Source organism: Hyla sarda, chromosome 4 (assembly GCF_029499605.1).
Source record: "Hyla sarda isolate aHylSar1 chromosome 4, aHylSar1.hap1, whole genome shotgun sequence".
Classification (NCBI taxonomy): Eukaryota; Metazoa; Chordata; class Amphibia; order Anura; family Hylidae; genus Hyla; species Hyla sarda.
In genome coordinates, this window is record NC_079192.1 from 4,359,581 (window position 1) to 4,385,747 (window position 26,167).

The following is a 26,167-nucleotide window of genomic DNA, read 5'->3' on the forward strand; positions in this document are numbered from 1 at the left end:
TTACCAGATCTCACACTTACGAAGTGTTTCTTTTATGGCTTTTGTGATATTTTTATTCCTCAGACTATATATAATGGGGTTGACCAATGGAGTAAACACAGTATATAGCAGGGAGAGGATTTTACTCATGGTCACAGTTTGTCCTTTTCCTGGAACAACATAAACACTGAATATAGTCCAGTAGAATATGGAGACCACAATGAGGTGGGAGCTACAGGTGGAGAAGGCTTTCTGTCTACCAGTATTGGATGGGATCCTTAGGATTGCTAGGACAATATAAGTATAAGACACTACAATGATGATGGTTGGGATGAAGACAAGTGGAATGCTTAGTATATAGATTTCCAAATGAACAATAAAGGTGTCGGAACAGGAAAGTTCTAGTAAAGGAACAACATCACAAAATATATGGTCAATTACATTTGATCCACAAAAAATTTGCTTTGTTATTGTAATAATGTAAATTAAAATAATGGAAAATCCAAGCAACGCACAGCTGGTGGTCAACATCTCACAATGGGCACTTGTCATTATAGAAGAGTAACGGAGAGGATTACAGATGGCCACATATCTGTCATAAGACATCACAGCCAGGAGGAAACATTCAAATGTTTCTGAGGCACATAAAAAATAAAACTGAGCTATACAACCAATAAAAGTCATGGTCCCCCCATTATTCAGTAGGATGTGGAGAAGTTTGGGGATAATATCTGAGCTCACCCAGATGTCACTGATGGACAGTTGTGAGATGAAGAAGTACATTGGGGTGTGGAGGTTCTTGCTGGTGGACACCAGGGTGATGATCAGGAGATTCCCACATATTGTCCCACAGTAAATCAAAAACAAAAGACAGAACAGGAAAATTCTTAAATCTTGCCTGACTTGAAATCCCAAGAGGAAAAACTCTGTGATCACAGTCTGATTGTTCTCCTGCAGATATAACAAATAGTAGTTATGCTAAATTCTTTGAATAATTAAAAGCGAAAGCGGTAAAGATTTATGTTCAAGATCCATAATTATTATAGTAGATTTTAAGTAACGTGTTGTATCTTAATATACTTTATAGTAATATACAGTGGTCCCTCAACATACGATGGTAATCCGTTCCAAACGGACCATCGTTTGTTGAAACCATCGCATGTTGAGGGATCCGTGCAATGTAAAGTATAGGACAGTGGTCTACAACCTGCGGACCTCCAGATGGCTGTCCGTTGGCTGTCTGGGCATGCTGGGTGTTGTAATTTTGCAACATCTGAAGGTCCGCAGGTTGTAGACCACTGTCAGAGGAAGTTATGCTCACCTGACCCCGGCACTCTGGACCGTCACCGCTTGTCACCGCTGCCCGGGATGTCGCCGTTCATCGCTATCGCCGCTTCCCCGAGGTGTCCCCGACGCTCCGGCAAGGCCTCTGCTTCCTGGCATCCATGCTCTCCGTCGACGCCATCACGTTGCTATGCATGCCGCTCCTATTGGATGACAGGACGGCGTGCGCAGCGACGTGATGACGACGATGGAGAGCGCCGACGATGCAGAGGATCCCGAAGAGGATGTGCCAGACCCCCGAGGACAGGTAAGTGATCATCAACGGACCACACGGGGCACCGTAAACGGCTATCCAGCGGCAGCTGAATCAGTCAGCGCTGCCAGATAGCCGTTTATGCGATGGCCCTGACATACAAAAGCATCGTATGTTGATGCTGCCTCTGAGAGGCCATCGCATGTTGAAATTATCGTATGTCGGGGCCATGGTAGGTCGGGGGGTCACTGTACATTTATTTTTGGGTGGTCCTGGTCCTTCTATCTATGCCAAAGTTCATATAAAGTGCAGGCTTAGGCCTGATGGACCATACTTCTATTGCTTCTGCTTGTTATGTAATTTTTCACAGCTCCTAGGGTGACAATTGTAACCCCAGTTAAAAAACAAAAATACTAAAATAAAAAATAAAAACTATTTATAAAAATTGCACATAATATAAACCCTTCAAAACTGTCACAGTTATGTACCAGCAGACCAAACCTGATGACTTTAAATGAAAAATATTATATATTTAGATTACTGACACAATATAAATTAATTAAGATATTAAAATATTTTTTACAGTTTAATAATAATAACAAGATGATTTTTATCTACAAAATAATAATAATAATAATAATAATAATAATAATAATAATAATAGTAAACATAATTGCTAAATATAATTAAAACTAATTATAAAAAAAATTCTAAAGAACCTTTATGTATCTGAAAATGCTGATAAACAGGGAATCCTATTTTGCATCCATATTACATGTACAGCTATTATTTAAGGCCATTATTTTTTATTTTTTATCTGATTCAAACACCTGCTAATGCCATTTGAGCCATAATAATGGATGAAATGACATTGGTCCATAATACAGACTTATAATATTATGCTTGTGTAAAATGGGAACTAATCTGTGCCTGGTCTCAAACACAAAAACCTGAATAGGGAAACATGGTGAGAAATAAAGAAAAAAAAAGTAATTATTTTCAGTCCTGAAACATGAAAACTTTATATTTATCTTTAAAACTTTGGAAAAGATTAGCAGACCTTTGGTAATTGTTATTAAACCAAGATCTCTACATGTGGTCAACACTATCCTCCTTCAATAGGGATAACTGGATGACAAAAACAATGAACAAAAAAATTCAGTATGACAAAAAATGTGAAGGGGGGGTTGAGTGAAAGCTTCCATTCTTGCAATACTTAAAACCGAGCATCAGACCAAAGACAGTAGCTCATAAGAACAAGGTCCAGCAACAAACATTAAGCACAACAAAGCTACAGACTGGCAGAGGGCAAAAACAACTGCCCACTGATTAAGATAACCAACAATCCTCGAGAATGTCATTCAACAATAGGGATTGTGAAGCCCTGGTGTGTACTCGTGCATCATCCAACTCCAGGCTGTGTCATTCAGGCAATATATGGTTTACTGATGCCGCTGCTGGGCCTGGGTCTGGGAATTTCACATTTTCTCATAGGTAGCACCCGCTATCCAAAATCTTCTTCAAAAATTTCTAAAATTGTTGTGTTTTTTGGCAGGGATTGTGAAGCCCTGGTGTGTACTCGTGCATCAGCCAACTCCAGGCTGTGTCATTCAGGCAATATATGGTTTACTGATGCCGCTGCTGGGCCTGGGTCTTGGAATTTCACATTTTCTCATAGGTAGCACCCGCTATCCAAAATCTTCTTCAAAAATTTCTAAAATTGTTGTGTTTTTTGGCAGGGATTGTGAAGCCCTGGTGTGTACTCGTGCATCAGCCAACTCCAGGCTGTGTCATTCAGGCAAAATATGGTTTACTGATGCCGCTGTGGGGCCTAGGTCTGGAAATTTCAAATGTTATCATAGGTAGCACCCGCTATCCAAAATCTTCGGTTTAAATTTCTAAATTCATCTTTTAATCGTAGGGATTGTGAAGGCTACTCATGCTGCTGTCAACTCCGGGCTGGGCCATTCATCCACTATATGGTCTCCTCATGCTGCCAACACCTTCATGCTGTGCCATTCATCCACTATATGGTCTCCTCATGCTGCCAACACCTCCACACTGTGTCATTCAGCCACTATATGGTGTCCTCATGCTTCAGACTCATCCAAGCTGTGTCATTCAGCCACTTAATGGTGTCCTCATGCTGCCAACACCTCCACACTGTGTCATTTAGCCACTATATGGTCTCCTCATGCTTCAGTCTCATCCAAGCTGTGCCATTCAGCCACTTAATGGTGTCCTCATGCTGCCAACACCTCCACGCTGTGTCATTCAGCCTTTATATGGTCTCCTCCTGCTGCTAACACCTCCACACTGTGCCATTCAGCCACTATATGGTTTCCTCATGCTGCAAACACCTCCACGCTGTGTCATTCAGTCACTATATGGTCTCCTCATGCTGCAAACACCTCCACGCTGTGTCATTCAGTCACTATATGGTCTCCGGACACTGATGCCACCACCAGGCTCTGTAATTGTGCTGCTCTGCGGCAGTGATTCTAAAAGCGATGCACGTAATCTGCATGTTATTCTGAATAACAGTATTATTTCACTACCCCAGCACACTCCATATGCGTTTTAGAACACAGCAAAGTGTTCTATACCCCTATTGAGGCTGTCTGTAGGCTAGAAATAGCTTTTTATAATATAGATTTGTCGCAAAAAAATAAATTTGGATCGAAACAAACTTTTTCGGAAAATTCTGCGAATCAGCCGAATCAAATTTTTCAAAAGTTTGCTCATCTCTACTTATAAGCCCTGTTGTCCGCCCACAGAGCACTTTACATCCACATATTTCCATACAAATTTTGGGAGCTTTTTGTTCTATTAACCCTTGTGAAAATGAAAAAAATTGGGTAACATTAGCATTTTAGAGCAAAAAAATCAAATTTTTCATTTTCATGTCCAACTTTAACGAAAATTCATCAAACACCTTTGGGGTGTTAAGGCTCATTATACCCCTTGCTAAATTCCCTGAGGGGTGTAGTTTCCAAAACAGCATGCCAGTTTGTTTTTGTTTTTTTCTTTTGCTGTTCTGGTACTCTGGAGGCTTTCTAAATACAATAGGCCCTCCAAAAACCATTTCAGCAAAGTTCTCTCTAGAAAATCTAAATTTTGCTCCTTGTCTTTTGAGCCCTGTAGTGCATCCGTAGAACATCCACATATGAGGTATTTGCATACTCCAGAGAAATTGGGTTACAAAATTTGGGGGGGATTTTCTCCTTTTACCCCTTGTAAAACTGAAAAAAAGGTGTTACAAGAACATGTTAGTGTAAAAATTTAGATTCTTAGTTTTCTTCTCCACTTTTCTGCTATTCCAGTGAAACACCTTAAAGGTTAACATACTTTCTGTATGTTATTTTGAATACTTTGAGGGGTGCAGTTTTTTAATCATGGGGTCAATTATGGGGGATTTCTTACAGAAAGGCCCATCAAATCCACTTTAAGCTGAAGTGGTCCCTGAAAAAAATTTGATTTAGATTTTTTCAAGAAAATTTGGAAAATTGCTGCTTTATAGCCCTCTTATGGCTTTGAAAAGTAAAAACATGTCAACTTCATGATGCCAACCTAAAGAAGACATATTGTTTATGTGAAGCAAAATATCATTTATCTGGCATATCCATTTTCCTTACAAGCATAGGGTTTCAAAGTTAGAAAAATGCTAAATTTTCCAAATTTTCATGACATTTTTGAATTTTTCACAAATAAATGAGGCAAGTATTGAAGAAAATCTACCACTATCTTTAAGTAGAATATGTCATGATAAAACACTCTCGGAATCAGAATGATAAGTCAAAGCATCTCAGAGTTATTAAAGGGGTACTTTGGCAGAAAACTATTTTTTTTTTTAAATCAACTGGTGCCAGAAAGTTAAACAGATTTGGAAATTACTTCTATTAAAATTTTTAACCCTTCTAGTACTTATATTAGCTGCTGTATGTTCCACAGGAAGTTCTTTTCTTTTTAAATGTATTTTCTGTCTGACCAGAGGGCTCTCTGCTGACACCTCTGTCCTTGTCAATAACTGTCTAAAGCAGGAGCAAATCCCCATAGAAAACCTATCCTGCTCTGGACATCTGGACAGTTCCTGACATGAACAGAGGTGTCAGCAGAGAGCACTGTGGTTAGGCAGAAAATAAATAAAAAAAATAAATAAATAAAAAAATTCCTCTGGAGCAGCAGCTGATAAGTAATGGAAGGATTAATATTTGTAAATAAAAGTAATTTACAAATCTGTATAACTTTTTGGCACCAATTTTCAACCAAGTACCCCTTTAATGCATAAAGTGACTCATGTCAGATGGCTGTGTCCTTAAGGTCAAAATGGCCTTTGTCCTTAAGGGTTTAAATAAGTTTAACATTTTTTAAAATTCATACAGCAACTCAAAAAAGTAAATGTAAATATGGATAACATTTTAATTGTATTGAGCCACATAAGAAAGAAAACATGTCAGTTATACCATAAAGTGCACTGCGTAAAAAAAAGAATCCCTCCAAAGTAACAAAATTGTGTTTTCTTTTCCAATTTCTTCCAAAATATTATATTATTCTTGTTTCACTGTGCATTTTCTGAAAAAAAAAAAAAAAAACATTAAAAAAGTACCATTGGTCGAGCAGTTAACAAGCCCTCATATGATCCTGTGGATAGAAAAAAAGAGTTATGATTTTTAGAAGACAAGGTAGGAAATATTTTACCAGATCACCCGCTTATGAAGTGTTTTCTGTACGGCTTTCCTAGTGTCCTTATTCCTCAGACTGTATATAATGGGATTGACCAAAGGAGTAAACACAGTATATAGCAGGGAGAGGATTTTACTCATGTTCAGTGTTTGGCCTTTTGTTGGGACAATATAAACACTGAACAGAGTCCAGTAGAATATGGAGACCACAATGAGGTGGGAGCTACAGGTGGAGAAGGCTTTCTGTCTACCAGTATTGGTTGGAATTCTTAAGACTTGTCGAACAATATAAGAATAAGACACTACAAATATTTGAGAACAATAACCGATTGAATATTAAATGTTGATGATGATGTTAAGAAATTATTAAAATTGAATTCTTATTAAATCAGTATATTCCAGACATTGGGAAACAAGTGTTTTGCAGGCTGCATTCTGTAGGTTACATAGAGGTTACCCTACATTACTTACATCATATATTTCTCTGTTATTGATATTCATTTGGAAATGTATTTATAATTTTTTTTAAATTTCATAGTGTGGTGTTAACAAATTCTGCAGAGTCAAGGGATTGGAGTTTAAGCCAACATTACAGACGTCAGACTCAAGAAAATAGAGCAAAATGATATTTAGGTCTTGGCATATATACACTAAATAAAGGAAAGGTGGCAGACAGGATGAGTCTCGGGAGATTTTTTGTCAGTGTCTCACGAGTCCCCTTAGTTTAAGTCATTAGAGGAACAGAAAAATAACAATATAATTACTGGATTGTTTGCAAAAATATCCAAACCAAAGAATTGCAATAATAATAAAGTTAAGATCAAGAAAAAGTTAAGTTAAGAGAACCAAGCCTGTTCCTGGAAATCTTCCCCCTCAGTATACAGCATGGGGTGCATGACATGCATGGGGTTTCCCAGGCAAAAGCAGAAAACGCAATTATATTTTATGGCTGAAATGAACTTTGATTATACCAAAATGTATCCCATTAAGTAAAAAACATGAAAGATTCAGCCCTATCATACAATGAATAAACGACTGGGGGGGTCATGAAACCGTGCTTTGTTCATTGGCTGAATAACTGACACTGTGACTTTGGATATTGGTGTGATGCTGTCTTGTTCTTATGATAATGACGTTTTTATTCACATGACCCATGCCCGTAGGTCTTCTTATTTTATCTTTGTCTGTGACCTTTCCCAGGATTCAAGAGACAATATGTCATAAGTTACATTGAGAAGAAATTATCATTGTATGTAGGCTATACTATTGCTCTAAATATGTATCTAAATTTGTTGTGGTTACTTTTTTGAACATCTGACCACTTTCACTTTAAGCATTAATAACTCTGGGATGCTTTTACTTTTCATTCTGATTCCGAGATTGTTTTTCATATTCTACTTTATGTTAGTGGTAACATTTTGTCGATACTTGCATCGTTTCTTGGTGAAAAATTCCAAAATTTGATGAAGAAATTGAAAATTTAGCATTTTTTTTACTTTAAAGCTCTCTGCTTATAAGGAAAATGAATATTCCAAATAAATTACCGTATTTATCGGCGTATAACACGCACTTTTTAGGCTAAAATTTTTAGCCTAAAGTCTGTGTGCGTGTTATACGCCGATACACCCCCAGGAAAGGCAGGGGGAGAGAGGTCGTCGCTGCCCGCTTCTCTCCCCCTGCCTTCCCTGGGGTCTAGAGCGCTGCTGCCGGCCCTTTTCACCCCCTGGTTATCGGCGCCGCTGCCCGTTCTGTCCCCCTGACTATCGGTGCCGGCGCCGATAGCCAGGGAGAGAGAAGCGGCGCCGACAGCCAGGGGGAGAGAAGGGGCAGCGGCACCCATTGCCGGCGCCGCTGCCCCGTTGCCTCCCCCCATCCCCGGTGGCATAATTACCTGAGTCCGGTCCGCGCTGCTCTAGGCCTCCGTTGTGCGTTCCCGGCGTCATTGCTATGCGCTGAACGGCGCGGCGCATGACGTCAGAGCGCCGCGCCGTGCATAGCAACGACGCTGGGGACGCACGACGGAGGCCTGGAGCAGCGCGGACCGGACTCAGGTAATTATGCCACCGGGGATGGGGGGAGGCAACGGGGCAGCGGCGCAGGCAATGGGGGCCGCTGCCCCTTCTCTCCCCCTGGCTGTCGGCGCCGCTTCTCTCTCCCTGTCTATCGGCGCCGGCACCGATAGTCAGGGGGACAGAACGGGCAGCGGCGCAGATAACCAGGGGGTGAAAAGGGCCGGCAGCAGCGCTCTAGACCCCAGGGAAGGCAGGGGGAGAGAAGCGGGCAGCGACGGCCTCTCTCCCCCTGCCTTTCCTGGGGGTATATCGGGGTATACACGCGCACACACGCACCCTCATTTTATCATGGATATTTGGGTAAAAAACTTTTTTTACCCAAATATCCTTGGTAAAATGAGGGTGCGTGTTATAGGCCGGTGCGTGGTATACCCCGATAAATACGGTATATATTGATTCACATATACAATATGTCTACTTTATGTTTCTATCATAAAGTTGACATGTTTTTACTTTTGAAAGTCATCAGAAGGCTTCAAAGTATAGCAGCAATTTTCAAATTGTTCACCAAATTTTCAAAATCGAAATTTTTCAGGGACCAGTTCTGTTTTTAAGTGGATTTGAAGGGCCTTCATATTAGAAATACCCCACAGATCCCCCCATTATAAAAACTGCACCCCTCAAAGTATTCAAGCTGGCATTCAAAAGGTTTGTTAACCCTTTAGGTGTTTCACAGGAGTAGCAGCAAATTGATGGAGAAAATTCAAAATCTTTATTTTTGACACTGGCATGTTATTGTAGACCCAGTTTTGGAATTTTTACAAGGGGTAAAAGGAGAGAAATCTTCCTAAAATGTGTAACCCAATTTCTCTCAGGTAAGGAAATACCTCATATGTATATGTCAAGTGTTCAGCGGGTGCACTAGAGGGCTCAGAAGGGAAGGAGCCACAGTGGGATTTTGGAGAGTGAGTTTTTCTGAAATGTTTTTTGTGGGGCATGTCACATTTAGGAAGCCACTATGGTGCCAGAGCAGAAAAAAAACAAAAAAAAACTGCATGGCATACTATTTTGGAAACTACACCCCTCAAGGCACGTAACAAGGGGTCCAGTGAGCCTTAACACCCCATAGGTGTTTCACGACTTTTTGTTAAAGTTGGATGTGTAAATGATTTTTTTTTTCACTAAAATGCTAGTTTTCCCCCAAATTAACATTTTTTACAAGGGATAATAGGACAAAATGCCCCCCAAAATTTGTAACCCCATCTCTTCTGAGTATGGAAATACCCCATTTGTGGACGTCAAGTGCTCTGCTGGTGCACTACAATGCTCAGAAGAGAAGGAGTCACATTTGGCTTTTGAAAAGCGAATTTTGCTGAAATGGTTTTTCGAGGGCATGTCGCATTTAGGAAGCCCCTATGCCAGAACAGCAAAAAAAAAAAACACATGGCATACTATTTTGGAAACTACACCCATCAAGGCATGCAACAAGGGGTACAGTGAGCCTTAACACCTTACAGGTGTTTGACGACTTTTTGTTAAAGTCGGATGTGTAAATGACATTTTTTTTCACTAAAATGCTTGTTTTCCCCCAAATTTTACATTTTTACAAAGGATAATGGGAGAAAATGCCCCCCAAAATGTGTAACCCCATCTCTTCTGAGTATGGAAATACCCCATGTTAGGATTTTAAATGCTCTGTGGGCGAACTACAATGCTCAGAAGAGAAGGAGCGCCATTGAGCTTTTGGAAAGATAATTCGTTTGGAATGGTAGTCAGGGGCCATGTGCGTTTACAAAGTCCCCCGTGGTGCTAGAACAGTGGACCCCCCCACATGTGACCCCATTTTGGAAACTACACCCTTCACAGAATTTAATAAGGGGTGCAGTGAATATTTATGCCCCACTGGCATTTGACAGATCTTTGGAACAGAGGGCTGTACAAATGAAAAATAAATTTTTTTCATTTTCACGGAGCACTGTTCCAAAAATCTGTCAGACACCTGTGGGCCGTAAATGCTCACTGTACCCCTTATAACAGTACATGAGGGGTGTAGCTTCCAAAATGTGGTCACATGTGGGGGGTCCATTGTTCTCGCACTATGGGGGCTTTGTAAACACACGTGGCCTTCAATTCCAGAGAAATTTTCTCTTCAAAATCTCAATGGCGCTCCTTCTCTTCTGAGCATTGTAGTTTGCCCGCAAAGCACTTTTCATCCACATATGGGGTATTTTCTTACTCAGAAGAAATGGGGTTACAAATTTTGGGGGGCTTTTTTCCTTTTTTTCCCTTGTGAACATGAAAAATTTAGGGTAACACCAGCATTTTAGTGAAAAAAATTATTTTTTTCATTTTCCCATCTAATGATTTCTTGTGCTTTACAAGAGATGGAGGTGCGATGGCACTGGTTCAGAGCCCTGTTCCAGTCTTCCTCCGCAAATTAATGTTCTATTTCTTTTTCCCAGCCTAACCGGAATTGAAGCGGATCAGTTGTAAATTCATGTATGAGGAGAGAGTAAAGGACACTGATTTTATGGTTGATTTTATGCGAGGAAACACAGAGGTTTTCAAAGTTGGTGAGTGGACGATGAAGTGATAGCTTCCTTTTGTTAGACAGATAAAAGTTGTGCGTATTGAAAGAATTAGTGGGTAGTCACCTCGGTCTCCTGTAAGAGATCAGGTAGGCTCTTCAACGATGTCTGAGATATTAATTTGGAAAAACAATTGCCATCTCCCCTTTGGATGGTGAGAAAGGGGCTCGTAGATAAGGCCGGGGGAAAAGCTGGGTTGTCAAATAATGGGGTAAGGGGGCCGTCTGGGGAGAAGAGCGAAAGACGACTAAGATATGTATTGCAAGTGCGAACGATTGAGTTAAGGACAGCCGGGAGACTGGCCACGTCTTTAGTGGAAGAGATGTAGTGGGGGAGCCAAAGTAAGAATTTGGGGTTTTGATTCAATATAGTACCCTCAGATTGTACCCATTGTTTGTCTGTATAATGGTGAAAGCAATCTAGTACGCGGGAGAGGACGGCAGCCAGGTAATACGAGAGGTGGTCAGGCATCGCCAAACCCCCCTCTCTTTTCCTTCTAATCAATATGGTGTGGGCCAGTCTTGACGGTTTGTGCGTCCATACAAATCCAGAGCTGAGAGCGGAGAGTTCCCTGAAATAGGATCTGGGTATTAGGCAGGGAATACAGGAGAACAGATATAAGAGAAGAGGTAGCATATTCATTTTCAGGATATTTACCCTCCCCAGCCAAGAAAAGTATCTCCACTCCCATCTGGACAAGTCGGATTTGAGAGAGTGTAAGAGTGGTGGGAAGTTGATGCAAAAAGTTTCAGATGGTTCAGCGGGAACATGGACATAAGTATTTAATTGATTTAGCCTGCCATCGGAAGGGATAACATTCCTGCAACTGTTGTAGGGTGTGAGCAGGGAGTGTGATGTTTAAAGCTTCACATTTGGAAGTATTGAGTTTGTAATTGCTATAGTTAGAGAACTGGCGTATTGTGGGCAATAGGGAAGGGAAGGTAGTCAATGGGGAGGAAAGAGATAACAGCAGATCATCGGCGAAGGCTGAACATTTGTAATGGCCCGAGGCGAGACATTAAGTCCCATAATGTCCTCATTATTGCGAATGGCAACCAGAAGATGTTCCATATACAGGACATATAATAAAGGGGATAACGGGCATCCCTGTCAAGTGCCATTACAAATATTGAATGGGGTCGACAATTGGCCATTTATTCTTATCTGAGCCTGTGGGTGGAAATATAATGCCTGTATACGGGCCAGCATACGGGAGCCTATACCAATTTGACCCAGCGACGCATATAAGAAGTCCCAGTCCACCCGGTTAAAAGCCTTTTCTGCATCTAACAACAGCAGAAATAGAGGAACTTTTTCTAGCGTAAGATACTACAGAAAAGGTCCGGAGTGTATTATCCCTCGCCTCTCTGCCGCTTACAAAGCCCACTTGATCCGGGTGTACTAGGGACGGCATATGCATCGCCAATCTATTAGCAATCAGATTAGCAAACAGTTTTGCGTCTGTGTTAATTAAAGATTTAGGTCGGTAGCTTTGGCATATTAGCGGGTCTTTGCCCTCTTTTGGGATTACAGTTACAACGGCTCGCAGAAAGGAGCTGGTTGGGGGGGGGGAGGAATCAGAGATATTGTTGAATGCACTGAGTAATGGACCTGATAATCCTCTCTAAGTGATTTGTAAAATTTAGCCGTATAGCCGTCCGGGCCAGGGCTTTTCCCCGCCGGCATGGAAGAGATGGCTAAGTCCAGCTCCTCAGATGAAAAGGGCTCTTCCAGTGTCTATATTGTCTGTTTGGGTAGTTGGGGGAGAGCTGTGTTAGATATATTTTGCATTAAAGAGGGGGTGTCAGGAGACGGAGATATTAGGTTTTGTGGTTTGGGCAGACAGTATAACGCTGAGTAGTATTGCCGAAACGCCTCAAGTATTTCCGGGGTTAGGTAAGTTGGCAGGCCCGTGTGGGATTTAATAGATGCTATGTAAAGTGAGGATCTCTTTCCCTGAGGGCAGTTGCCAAAAGCCTTCCCGACTTATTGCCCCATTCGTAGAAGAGGCGTCCTGTAATCTGTTTATAGTGTCTGTGTTTAATATTTATGTAAGATAGAAGCTCAGTACGTATCTTTATGAGATCTCGATAAGTGGAGTCTAACTGAGATTTCTTATGGAGGGATTCAAGGTGTTGAAGCTCCTCGTATAGAGAAGCCAACTTTGCGGACGCTTCTCTCTTCAGCCTTGCCCCGTGACTCATAAGTATTCCTCTCAAGACACATTTCAACGCCTCCCATTTTATCAGAGGCGATGATGAGTCTGAGACATGGTCGGAGTGAAAGTGAGTAATTGATTTTTTGAGGTCTTGTATACACAGGGTATCTAAGAGCAGAGATTCGTTTAGTCTCCATGAGGAGTGGGGTTTGGCCAAAGAGGGAAGCGTAAATGAGCATCTCACGGGTACATGATCCGACAAGGTTTGGACATCTATGCGAGTACGTGTGATATTAGGAAGGAGGTGGTGTGTGAAGAAAACGTAATCTATACGACTTTAGACTCTTGGATGAGAATAAAAGGTGTAATTCCTATCCTGGGAATGTAAGGCTCTCCAGGCATCGACTAATTGCAAGTAGTGCAATTTCTTTCTGAGAGCGCTGAGTTTGCGGAACGACAGAGTAGAATGACCAGAAGATGTATCTACCTGAAGGAAAAGAAGTAGATTGAAGTCACCACATAACAGGATCGGTCCCGTTGCAAAGGTTCTCAAAGCTTCAGAAAGAAGGGTATCTGGTTGTGGTTGGGGGCATACACAGCAGCAATAGTAAGTGGCTGGTCAACTAGTGTACAATTGTCGAATACGTAACGTGCATTAGGGTCTAGTTGGGATGAATTAATCGTGATGGGGAGGGATCTGTGGAAAGCCATCAAAACTTCCTTAGTCCTTGCTTCAGTGTTAACGCTGTGCAACTAGGAAGTGTAATATCTGTTATTTAATTTGGGTAGGTGTCCTTCTTTGAAGTGTGTCTCACTAGGATAGGAGTTTTCAGTTTATGTTGGGAATACAGTATTTGGGCCCTTTTTTCCGGTGTATTAAACCCTTGAACATTAAGGGTAGTGAGTGTAATGTCAGCTGCCATTGTGTGGTTGTGTAATATGGGTCCACTTACCAGCCATGCCATGAGTCCCTAGAATGCTCCGTCCGCTGGGCAGGAGAAGATGAGAAACACGAATCCTAGAAGGGGAGGTATAAAGAAGAACAGTAAAAAAACAAGAGATGGAGAGGATTAGAAGGAGAAGTATCCATAAGTGAATGGGTACTATAAGAGGAGGCCATAAGGGCCAAAGACCAAAACGGGACCGAACGGCTAGCTAGTGTGGGCAACGTGGAAGGTGCGACAGAGACATAGCACTGTTAAATATGTTAAGTAGTGTAGAAAGTAGAGAGTAGCATGTAAGTAGCACTCTGGGCTATCATACTTAGAGATGAGCGAACTTTTCAAAAATTCGATTCGGCCGATTCGCCGAATTTTCCCGAAAAGTTTGTTTCGATCCGAATTTATTTGCGGCGAATCGATGTTAAAAAAGGCTATTTCTAACCTACATACAGCCTCAATAGGGATATAGAACACTTTGCTGTGTCCTAGAACACATATGGAGTGTGTTGGGGTAGTGAAATAATACTGTTATTCAGAATAACATGCAGATTACCGGCATCGCTCTTAGAATCACTGCTGCACAGCAGCACAATGACAGAGCCTGGTGGTGGCATCAGTGTCAGGAGACCATTTAGTGGCTGAATGGCACAGCGTGGAGTTGGCTGATGCACTAGTACACTACACACCAGGGCTTCACAATCCCCCCCCCCCAAAAAAAAAAAACAGCACAATATATTAAATTTTTGACAAAGATTTCTCATTGGTAGCACCCGCTATCCAAAAGTTAGAAATTTCCAGACCCAGGCCCCACCTCTGCGGCATCAGTAACCCATATATTGCCTGTAGGACACAGACTGGAGTTGGCTGATGCACCAGTACGCACCATGGCTTCACAATCCCCCCTCCAAAATCAACAGAATGAGAAATTTTTATCAAGGATTTTCTCATTGGTAGCACCCGCTATCCAAAAATTTGAAATTTCCAGAACCAGGCCCCACCCCTGTGGCATCAGTAACCCATATATTGCCTGCATGACACAGCCTGGAGTTGGCTGATGCAAGAGTACACACCAGGGCTTCACAATCCCCCCCAAAAACCAACACACTATATGAAATTTTTGTCAAAGATTTCTCATTGGTAGCACCCGCTATCCAAAAATTTTTAATTTCAAGACCCAGGCCCCACCTCTGTGGCATCAGGAACCCATATATTGCCTGAAGGACACAGCCTGGAGTTGGCTGATGCACCAGTACACACCTGGGCTTCACAATCCCCTCCAAAAAACAACAACATTTTAGAATTTTTTTTAAGAAATACCTTTGTGTAAGAACAAGCACATATCCAACAGTTCACAAGACTCTATAATGCAGGACGGTGGACCACCCAAAGACATTCTTCTCAAAAATAATAAACCACACAATGTTTGAATTTTTTTTTACAAAAACTAATTCAATATGTGTGTAAGCGCATCTGTCTCCAAAAGATCAGATCACCAAAGGACTTTTTTCGCCCAAAATGATGAAGCAGAGTTAATCCCTGTCCGTATTTTATTTTATTTTTTTCATAAAAAAATCACACGCAACAAGCGTTCCATTGTGTAACAATTAGCATTCTGGAAAATTAAATTTTATTACTGATAAAATTATCAGTAAATAAAAAAAAAAAGAAAACGCTACCCAAGAGTGTTTAATTACCCCATACATTGCACCAGGAGCAGTCAAGAGTAGTGTTACGCCGAGCGCTCTGGGTCCCTGCTTCTCCCCGGAGGGCTCGCGGCGTTTCTCTCTCTGCAGCGCCCTGGTCAGACCCGCTGACCGGGAGCGCTGCACTGACATTGCCGGCAGGGATGCGATTCGCATAGCGGGACGCACCCGCTCGCGAATCGCATCACAAGTCACTCACCTGTCCCGGCCCCCAGCTGTCATGTCCTGGCGCGCGCGGCTCCGCTCCTTAGGGCGCGCGCGCGCCAGCTCTCTAAGATTTAAAGGGCCAGTACACCAATGATTGGTGCCTGGCCCAATCAGCCTAATTAGCTTCCACCTGCTCCCTGTCCATATTACCTCACTTCCCCTGCACTTCCTTGCCGGATCTTGTTGCCTTGTGCCAGTGAAAGCGTTTAGTGTTGTCCAAAGCCTGTGTTCCAGATCTCCTGCTATCCTCATTGAGTACGAACCTTGCCGCCTGCCCCGACCTTCTGCTACGTCTGACCTTGCCTCTGCCTAGTCCTTATGTCCCACGCCTTCTCAGCAGTCAGCGAGGTTGAGCCATTGCCGGTGGATACGACCTGGTTGCTACCGCCGCAGCAAGACCATCCCGCTTTGCGGCGGGCTCTGGTGAAAACCAGTAGCACCCCTAGAACCGGTCCACCGACACGGTCCACGCCAATCCCTCGCTGACACAGAGGATCCACATCCAGCCTGCCGAATCCTAACAGTAGATCCGGCCATGGATCCCGCTGAGGTGCCGCTGCCAAGTCTCGCTGACCTATCCACGGTGGTCGCTCAGCAAACGCAGCAAATTGCCCAACAAGGACAGCAGCTGTCGCAGTTGACCGCCACGTTACAGCAACTTCTGCCACTGCTACAGCAGCAACCATCTCCTCCGCCAGCTCCTGCACCTCCTCCGCAGCGAGTGGCCGCTCCTAGCCTCCGCTTGTCCCTGCCGGACAAATTTGATGGGGACTCTAGACTCTGCCGTGGCTTCTTGTCTCAATGTTCCCTACATATGGAGATGTTGTCGGACCAATTTCCTACAGAACGGTCTAAGGTGGCGTTCGTAGTGAGTCTTCTATCTGGAAAGGCTTTGTCTTGGGCCACACCGCTCTGGGACCGCAATGATCCTGCCACAGCCACAGTCCAGTCCTTCTTCGCTGAAGTCCGTAGTGTCTTCGAGGAACCAGCCCGAGCTTCTTCTGCCGAGACTGCCCTGCTGAACCTGGTCCAGGGTAATTCTTCAGTAGGCGAGTACGCCATCCAATTTCGTACTCTCGCTTCCGAATTATCTTGGAATAACGAGGCTCTCTGCGCGACCTTTAAAAAAGGCCTATCCAGTAACATCAAGGATGTGCTGGCCGCACGAGAGATTCCTGCCAACCTGCAAGAACTTATCCATTTGGCCACCCTCATTGACATGCGTTTTTCTGAGAGACACAAGGAGCTCCGCCAGGAAAAAGACCTTGATCTCTGGGCACCTCTCTCACAGTATCCTTTGCAATCTACCCCTGTGCCTCCCGCCGAGGAGGCTATGCAAGTGGATCGGTCTCGCCTGACCCATGAAGAGAGGACTCGCCGTAGGGATAACAATTTTATGTCTGTACTGCGCTAGTACTGAACACTTCTTGGTGGATTGCCCTATTCGCCCTCCACGTCTGGGAAACGCACTCACGCACCCAGCTCACGTGGGTGTGGCGTCTCTTGGTACAAAGCCTGCTTCTCCACGTCTCACTGTGCCCGTGCGGATTTCTCCTTCTGCCAACTCCTCCCTCTCAGCCTTGGCCTGCTTGGACTCTGGTGCTTCTGTAAATTTTATTCTGGACTCTTTGGTGAATAAGTTCTGCATCCCAGTGACCCGTCTCGTCAAGCCGCTCTACATTTCTTCGGTCAACGGAGTGAAGTTGGACTGTACTGTGCGTTACCGCACAGAACCGCTCTTAATGTGCATTGGACCCCATCACGAAAAGATTGAATTGTTCGTCCTTCCCAACTGCACCTCTGAAGTCCTCCTCGGTCTGCCATGGCTCCAGCATCATTCTCCCACCCTTGACTGGACCACCGGGGAGATCAAGAATTGGGGTCCTGCTTGCCGCAAGAAATGCCTCACGTCTGCTCGCAGTCCCGTCAGGCAAGCCTCAGTGCCTCCTCCTACACCTGGTCTCCCCAAGGCCTATCAGGACTATGCTTTGCCTCCTCATAGCCCCCGTCCTGGTAACACTCTGCCCCGTGCCAAGCTTCACCCTCTGCCCTCCCTCCCCATTCCCACTCCTTCTGAACTGCCTGCCTTTGATGAGAAAACCCTACAATCGCTCCCAGTGTCCTCGTCCCACGTGAAGCAATTACCTGACAAAAAAAGGGGGAGACCTAAGGGGGGGGGGGTTTGTTATGCCGAGCGCTCCGGGTCCCTGCTCCTCCCCGGAGCGCTTGCGGCGTCTCTCTCTCTGCAGTGCCCCGGTCAGACCCGCTGACCGGGAGCGATGCACTGACATTGCCGGCGGGGATGCGATTCGCATAGCGGGACGCGCCCGCTCGCGAATCGCATCCCAAGCCACTCACCTGTCCCGGCCCCCGGCTGTCAGGTCCTGACGCACGCGGCTCCGCTCCTTAGGGCGCGGGGGTGCCAGCTCTCTAAGATTTAAAGGGCCAGTGCACCAATGATTGGTGTCTGGCCCAATCAGCCTAATTAGCTTCCACCTGCTCCCTGTCCATATTACCTCACTTCCCCTGCACTTCCTTGCTGGATCGTGTTGCCTTGTGCCAGTGAAAGCGTTTAGTGTTGTCCAAAGCCTGTGTTCCAGATCTCCTGCTATCCTCATTAACTACGAACCTTGCCGCCTGCCCCAACCTTCTGCTACGTCTGACCTTGCCTCTGCCTAGTCCTTCTGTCCCACGCCTTCTCAGCAGTCAGCGAGGTTGAGCCGTTGCCGGTGGATACGACCAGGTTGCTAATGCCGCAGCAAGACCATCCCGCTTTGCAGTGGGCTCTGGTGAAAACCAGTAGCACCCCTAGAACCGGTGCACCGACACAGTCCACGCCAATCCCTCGCTGACACAGAGGATCCACATCCAGCCTGCCGAATCGTAACAAGTAGGCCTCAGCAGTACCCAAGAGGCTTTAATAACCCCCTACCTTTGCACGATCAATTGCGAGATCAAGCAATACCAGGTGTGTTATGCCCTCTGATTTCAGGGGCCGCAGGCGCGCTCTATTGAACGGATTAGCGTGTCTCTATCTTTCATCGACCGGTGCTGGTAACCCGCTAACTCCCGGAAAGATAAGCTGCTGGGAAGCAGGTAGTCTCCCCCGGGCACGTATGGCTCCAGAATTTCCACTACTGCCACACCACGCTGACTGCCAACTGTGCTACCGCCTTGCTGACTCAAGGGCAACCTGCAACTCTCTTCTCCCGATGATGAAGCCCCTTCTCCTGAGATCGAGCAATAACAGGTGTGTTATGCCCTCAGATGTCCGGGGCCGCAGGCGCGCTCCACTGAACGGATTAGGGTGTGTCCATCTTTTTTTGTAGCACCCGCAATCCAAAAATTTTAAATTCCCAGACCCAGGCCCCACCTCTGCAGTATCAGGAAACCATTTATTGCCTAAAGGACAAAGCATGGAGTTGGCACCAGTACACACAGGGCTTCACAATCCGCCCCAAAATTGTATACATTTTTTTTTTTAATTTACAACTTTGTGTAAGCACAAGCGCATATCCAACATTTCAGAAGACTCTATAAGGCAGGACGGTGGACCACCCAAAGACATTCTTCTATAATATAATAAACCACACAATATGTTCAATTTTTATTAAATAATTGAAATTCCAAGACCAAGGCCCCACCTCTACTGCATCAGAAACCCATATATTGCCTAAGGGACACAGACTGGAGTTGACTGATGCACGAGTACACACTACACACCCGTCACCCGGGCTTCACAATCCACCCCAAAAAACCGCAAAATTTTATCGAAATTGTCAGACAAAATACCTTTTTTTTTTTTTTTTTTTAAACAAGCGCATATACAGCAGTTCAGAAGACTCTATATTGCAGGATGGTGGACCACCCAAAAACATTCTTCTCAAAAGTAATAAACCACACAATGTTTGAAATCTGGTTAAAAAAATTATTGCATGTGTGTAAGTGCATCTGTCTCCAAAAAATCAGATGGCAAAAGGATTCTATCTATTATCAAAAGGACAGCTTTTCCAGGGCAAACTCTGCTAGTTGCGGCCATAAATCGAGTTTGGCTGCCCAGAAGTCCAGCGGATCTTCAAAGGTTGTTGGCAGGGTCATGTCGAGGTAAGCCACCACCTGCTGGTTCAGGTCCTGCTCCATGTCCACCTGCTGCTGATGAGTAGCTTCACTAAGCGGCTGAAGGAAGCTACTCATCAGCGACTGTAGACTCAGGCTGCTGCTGATTGAGCCAGTACTGCTCCTGCCACCCCTCCCCTCCCCAGCAGCCGTGGCAGTGGAAGGTGAACGCACTGCCACTGGTTCACATTGAAGTTACACAGGGGAGTACTCCTATCTGCTTGTATCATCAAAAAATCCGTGATGGCTTTTCTTTGTTCGTATAGTCTGTCCAACATATGGAGGGTGGAATTCCAATGTGTGGCAACATCACAAATGAGATTATGTTGTGGGATACCGTTCTGACGCTGCAGCTCAAGCAAAGTGTGCTTGGCGGAGTACGAGTGGCTGAAGTGCATGCACTGTTTCCTTGCCATTGTCAGGATGTCTTGCAAATAGGGTGAAGACTTGATGAACTTCTTGACAACCAGATTCAACACGTGTGCCATGCAGGGCACATGTTTCACACTTCCTTGTCGCAGCGCGGCCACAATGTTCCTCCCATTGTCGGTCACCATGGTTCCCATTTCCAGATTTCGTGGAGTAAGCCATACTCAGATTTCTTCCCTAATGAACTTCAGCATTTCCTCCCCTGTGTGACCCCGTTCGCCAAGGCAAACCATGTGAAGGACGGCTTGACACCGCTGTGCCCTACACAAGTGGTACGATGAAGGACCACCGAGATTTGGACGTGCAGTGGAGGCTGAGGACACGGGGGAGGAGGAGGAGGAGGCGCTTACTGTAAAAGGACCAACTGCCTGGGAGCCAGAGCGTGGAGGAGGAAGCGGTGTGACTTGTTCAAGTTGCTGCTGTGGCTGTGCAGGAACAACATTTATCCAGTTGGCCGTAAAAGACATGTATTGTCCCTGCCTGTAGTTACAGCTCCACACGTCGGCACTGCCATGCACTTTTGAGCACACCGACAGGCTCAAGGACTGGCCCACCTTCTCTTGTACAAACTTATGCAGGGCTGGTACTGCCTTCTTCGCAAAGAAATGACGGCTTGGGACTCTCCACCTCGGCTTGGCACAAGCCATCAATTCCCTGAAAGCTGCAGAGTCCACCAGTTGGAAAGGGAGGGACTGCAACACCAGCAACTTGGACAGGAGCACATTCAACTTCTGCGCCGTTGGATGAGTGGGCGCATACTGTTGTCTCTTGGACATGGCTTCGCCGATAGATTGTTGGCGGAATGGCTGACTAGGAGCGGAGGAAGCAGGAGGGCAAGAAGGATGGTTTGACACAATGCTCCCTTCGGCTGAGGTGGTAGAGCCTTGGCTGGATGACGGAGGGAGCGGATGGCCACTGGGTGATGCGGCAGGCTGGACCACTACCTCGGAGCCACGGTTATCCCAGGCCGCTTTATGGTGGCGAATCATGTGTTGATGCAGGGCCGTGGTGCCGAGATTGGGACCCTGACCACGCTTCACTTTCTGTCCACAGATTTTGCATGTGACTACGCTAAGGTCCTCCGGATTCTTTATGAAGAACAACCACACCGCAGAGTAGCTGATTTTCCCACCCGTAGTTCGCACTATTTCACTGCTATTGGCGCCGTCTCCAGGAACCCCTGTTCCACTACCTCCCTGAATGGTTGCTTGCCGCGAAACAGGTGGTCTCCCCCTGGCACGTTTGGCTCCTGAATTTTCCCTACTGCCACCACCACGCTGATTGCCAATCGTGCTACCGCCTTACTGCCTCATAGACAAAGAGCAAATCTCTCTCCTGATGATGATGAAGTCCCGGCTTCTGCACCCGGCTCCCAATTGCGATCGGCTTCATCATCATCAAAAGATGTGTGTACGTCACTGATGTCCTCCTCGTGTTACACTACAGTGTCTGCCTCAGGACCCTGAACAATTGAAACACCGCCTCCCACGTCACTCTCCGCATCACTACTTGGCCGCCTTGCGGAGCAAGCGACGCATGTCTCCTCACATTCTTGGCTGCCCATTAGATGCTGACTGTCCTCTATTACATCGTCCTTGCTAAATAGTGGAGCTGAACCCAAAGCATGAGATACTTCTTTGGGAGAGGGAACAGCATAGGACAAAGGCAATGTGATTACGGGGACTGCTCCCGGGCCATGCCAACTGAGGTTTGTGTCTGAGGAACACACTGACTCTTGACTGGGGTTGTCAGATGTCACTTGTGATGATGGGGATGAGTGTGCAAACCAATTGACGAGGAGAGAAGGGTCGACGACACGACCGCTGGGTGTTAACGGGAGCTCAGGCCTATTGCTGTGACTCCTGCTGCCACTCGCCCCAAGTCTACTGCCAACTCTGCCTGACGTATATAGGCCTCTGCCCCTTCTCTGTGCACGTCCTGGCACTTCCCTGCCTGACATACTTAGTGCGTTTATGAGGGTATAGAACAGCAGCAGGCGATTACTTACGGCTGTCCTTTCAAAGTATATAGGCCCTAGACAGAATAACAGTTACTAAATAGTACACTCCTTTGTTCTATGTATGCCCTTTGCAATGATGAGCGCACTGTTAACCGTATTTATACGCAGAAAAAAACTCATTTTTTGTTGTATACACCAGCCAGTGTATACTAATGTGTGGACTAGCACTGAATTTAGCACAGAGACAGAATAACAGGTACTAAATAGTACACTACTTGGTTGTATGTAGGCCCTTTGCAATGATGAGCACACTGTTACGTGTATTTGTACGCAGGAAAAACTTTTTTTTTCTTTAATACACCGGCAGGTGTATAACGTGTGGTATAACACTTAATTTAGCACAGAGACAGAAAAAAAGGTGGTATATGGTACACTATTTGCTTGAATTTAGGCCCTTTGCAATGATAAGGCCTCTGTTAAGCGTATTTTTACGCAGGAAAACCTTTTTTTTCTTTAATACACCGGCAGGTGTATAACGTGTGGTATAACACTGAATTTAGCACAGAGACAGAGTAACAGGTGAAAAATTGTAAAAAGGCACTAACGTCCACACTAATATGACTTATTTCTGAACAGCAGCAGGACCCAACAGTGCAGCACCACCAAAAAAATAAAATAAACTCAATAGAGCTGAAAAATGAGGAGATAAGATGGTTGATAAAGTTCAGGCAACTTGGAGATCTGTATGAGGCAGCTGACAGCTATCTGCCCCTCTCTGCTGCAATGCTCAATAACGTGAATAGGAGGTTTAGCAATCAATGATCCTTCTCAGTGTAACAGCACAGCACTCTGCACTCCTGCCTTTCCCTAATGCTGATGTGACTAGCAGTTGCAGTGTAACGCTGTGGTATGACCTATTCACACACACACAGTCCCATCCTCTGTATCTGAGAGCATAGATGAAATGAAGAGAGGCAAGATGGCCGCCGATTATATAGGTCTGTGACATCACAGGGGTCAATGAATGCTGATAGGCTGAATCTCACATGTGGTTCAGGGTCAGCCCGCCTACCTTCATTCCCGCCACTGTTTCCCGCCCTCCCATAATCCCCTGCCCCATGTACTCACATGTGGATCCGCCATCTTAGGTATCCAATAGCCTGGAAGGCTGTAAAATGGTGTTTAACCCCTTAACGACGCAGGACGTATATTTACGTCCTGCGCCGTCTCCCGCGATATGAAGCGGGATCGCGCCGCGATCCCGCATCATATCGCGTGGGTCCCGGCGCTAATCAACGGCCGGGACCCGCGGCTAATACCACACATCGCCGATCGCGGCGATGTGCGATATTAACCCTTTAGAAGCGGCGGTCAAAGCTGACCGCCGCTTCTAAAGTGAAACTGAAAGTATCCCGGCTGCTAAGTCGGGCTGTTCGGGACCGCCGCGGTGAAATCGCGGCGTCCCGAACAGCTGATCGGACACCGGGAGGGCCCTTACCTGCCTCCTCGGTGTCCGATCGATGAATGACTGCTTCGTGCCTGAGATCCAGGCAGGAGCAGTCAAGCGCCGATAATGCTGATCACAGGCGTGTTAATACACGCCTGTGATCAGGATGAGAGATCAGTGTGTGCAGTGTTATAGGTCCCTATGGGACCTATAACACTGCAAAAAAAAGTAAAAAAAAAGTGTTAATAAAGGTCATTTAACCCCTTCCCTAATAAAAGTTTGAATCACCCCCCTTTTCCCATAAAAAAAATAAAACAGTGTAAAAAAAAATAAAAATAAACATATGTGGTATCGCCGCGTGCGTAAATGTCCGAACTATAAAAATATATCATTAATTAAGCCGTACGGTCAATGGCGTACGCGCAAAAAAATTCCAAAGTCCAAAAAAGCGTATTTTGGTAACTTTTTATAACATTAAAAAATGAATAAAAAGTGATCAAAAAGTCAGATCAAAACAAAAATCATACCAATAAAAACTTCAGATCACGGCGCAAAAAATGAGTCCTCATACCGCCCTGTACGGGGAAAAATAAAAAAGTTATAGGGGTCAGAAGATGACATTTTTAAACGTATAAATTTTCCTGCATGTAGTTATGATTTTTTCCAGAAGTGCGACAAAATCAAACCTATATAAGTAGGGTATCATTTTAACCGTATGGACCTACAGAATAATGATAAGGTGTAATTTTTACCGAAATATGCACTGCGTAGAAACGGAAGCCCCCAAAAGTTACAAAATGGCGTTTTTTTTTCCATTTTGTCGCACAATGATTTTTTTTTCCGTTTCGCCGTGCATTTTTGGGTTAAATGACTAATGTCACTGGAAAGTAGAATTGGTGATGCAAAAAATAAGCCATAATATGGATTTTTAGGTGGAAAATTGAAAGGGTTATGATTTTTAAAAGGTAAGGAGGAAAAAACGAAAGTGCAAAAACGGAAAAACCCTGAGTCCTTAAGGGGTTAATGAAGCGATTTGTGCGAAAGAATCGCAGCGATATTCATATTCCTTGCGAATCAAATTTTTCATGAACTTCATAACGAATTCGGGTTCGTCAAGTTCGATTCGCTCATCTCTAATCATACTATCTAAAGTAACTCCCCCAAATACTAAGGGGGGGGGGAGAGGAAACATGGACTAGGGCTTACAAACAGAAGGTGACCAAAGGGCCACTTAACAACAAAATGGTGGGAGGCAAAAGTTAAACATGACATCTAAATGTGGTGGTGGAAGGGGGGAGGTGAATGAGAGTTTTTAACTAAGGTTGAAGAATACGTAGTGCAAACTGGTAACTATAAGGTGGTTCAGGAACCGTCCCAACTAAGGCCACTGAGCCGATCGCTCACACGGGGGGGCCTCAGCTGAGGTAAACCGGTAGATCTCAATGCGAAGGATGTGCAGGCATATCAGTAGTCCTAGGTCTTGCGCTTGTGTGTCTTCTCTGATGTCCAGATGCTTACGGCAATCCAACACTGGGGGTGGCACCTGCTTACATGGTGGGAATAAGCTGCACCAATCAGGGAGCGGGACATGTGACAATTTGAATGTTTCTAGGAAGGCAGGGAGATCTTCCGGTCTGCGAAGAACAGCAACGGTGGAGCCATGTCTTGCAGTTAGCGAAAATGTGTATCCCCAGAGGTAGATGATTTTGTCATTTTGAAGCCTATGAAGGAGTGGTTTCAAGGTCGCCCTCAATTTCAGCGTGCGAAGTGAAAGGTCCGGAAAGAGTCTGATGCCAGTCCCATTATAAACCAGATTAGGGAGGTTTCTTGCTTTGGTCATTTTTTCATCTTTTAGAAGATAGTGGTGGATTCTGCATATTACATCCCTCGGCTTCTTCGGATCTGGGCTCTTTGCTTTGAGGGCTCTATGTGCCCTGTCTAGCTCTATTGGTGTGTCGGGGGGTCTTTGGAGAATGCCATTGAAGATCTTTTGCAGAGTCCCTGAAAGTTCTTGCAATGAGACTCATTCCGGCAGTCCTTTGATCCTGATGTTATTTCTCCTGTTCCTGTTATCCAGGTCTTCTAGGTGATCAACATCTTGCGCTCGCTGAATAGTCAGAGTTTTGGTGGCGTTTTGAAGATCTTGAATTTGAGAAGAAACTGACGATCTGAAATCTTCAAGGCTTTGTACTCGCTCATTTAGTTTAGTGACTTCGGCCTTCACAGGCTTCAGGTCCTGTCTCCAGGCATTTTTTAGGTTGGTAGCCAGGGATAGCATATCATTTTTGGTTGGGAGCAGGGCCAAGAGGGCTGCTGCTTTCTTGCTTTTCTTTCCAAAGTTGCCTCCTATGACACTTAGAAAGCCCTAGATGCAGTAGCCCAGGCAGGAGCACTCACTCCATGTGGCT

General features: G+C 44.9%; 1 protein-coding gene across 1 annotated transcript; it reads right to left on the reverse strand.

Moving 5' to 3' along the window:
* Positions 1–25,599, reverse strand: LOC130366716 (olfactory receptor 11L1-like). Its single transcript, XM_056569037.1, has 4 exons — positions 25,164–25,599; positions 6,336–6,500; positions 6,123–6,157; positions 1–930 (listed from the first exon to the last, which is right to left on the reverse strand). Exons 1-4 carry the CDS (start codon positions 25,597–25,599, stop codon positions 1–3), a joined length of 1,566 nt encoding a protein of 521 aa, XP_056425012.1.
* Between the last annotated feature and the right edge of the window lie 568 nt (positions 25,600–26,167).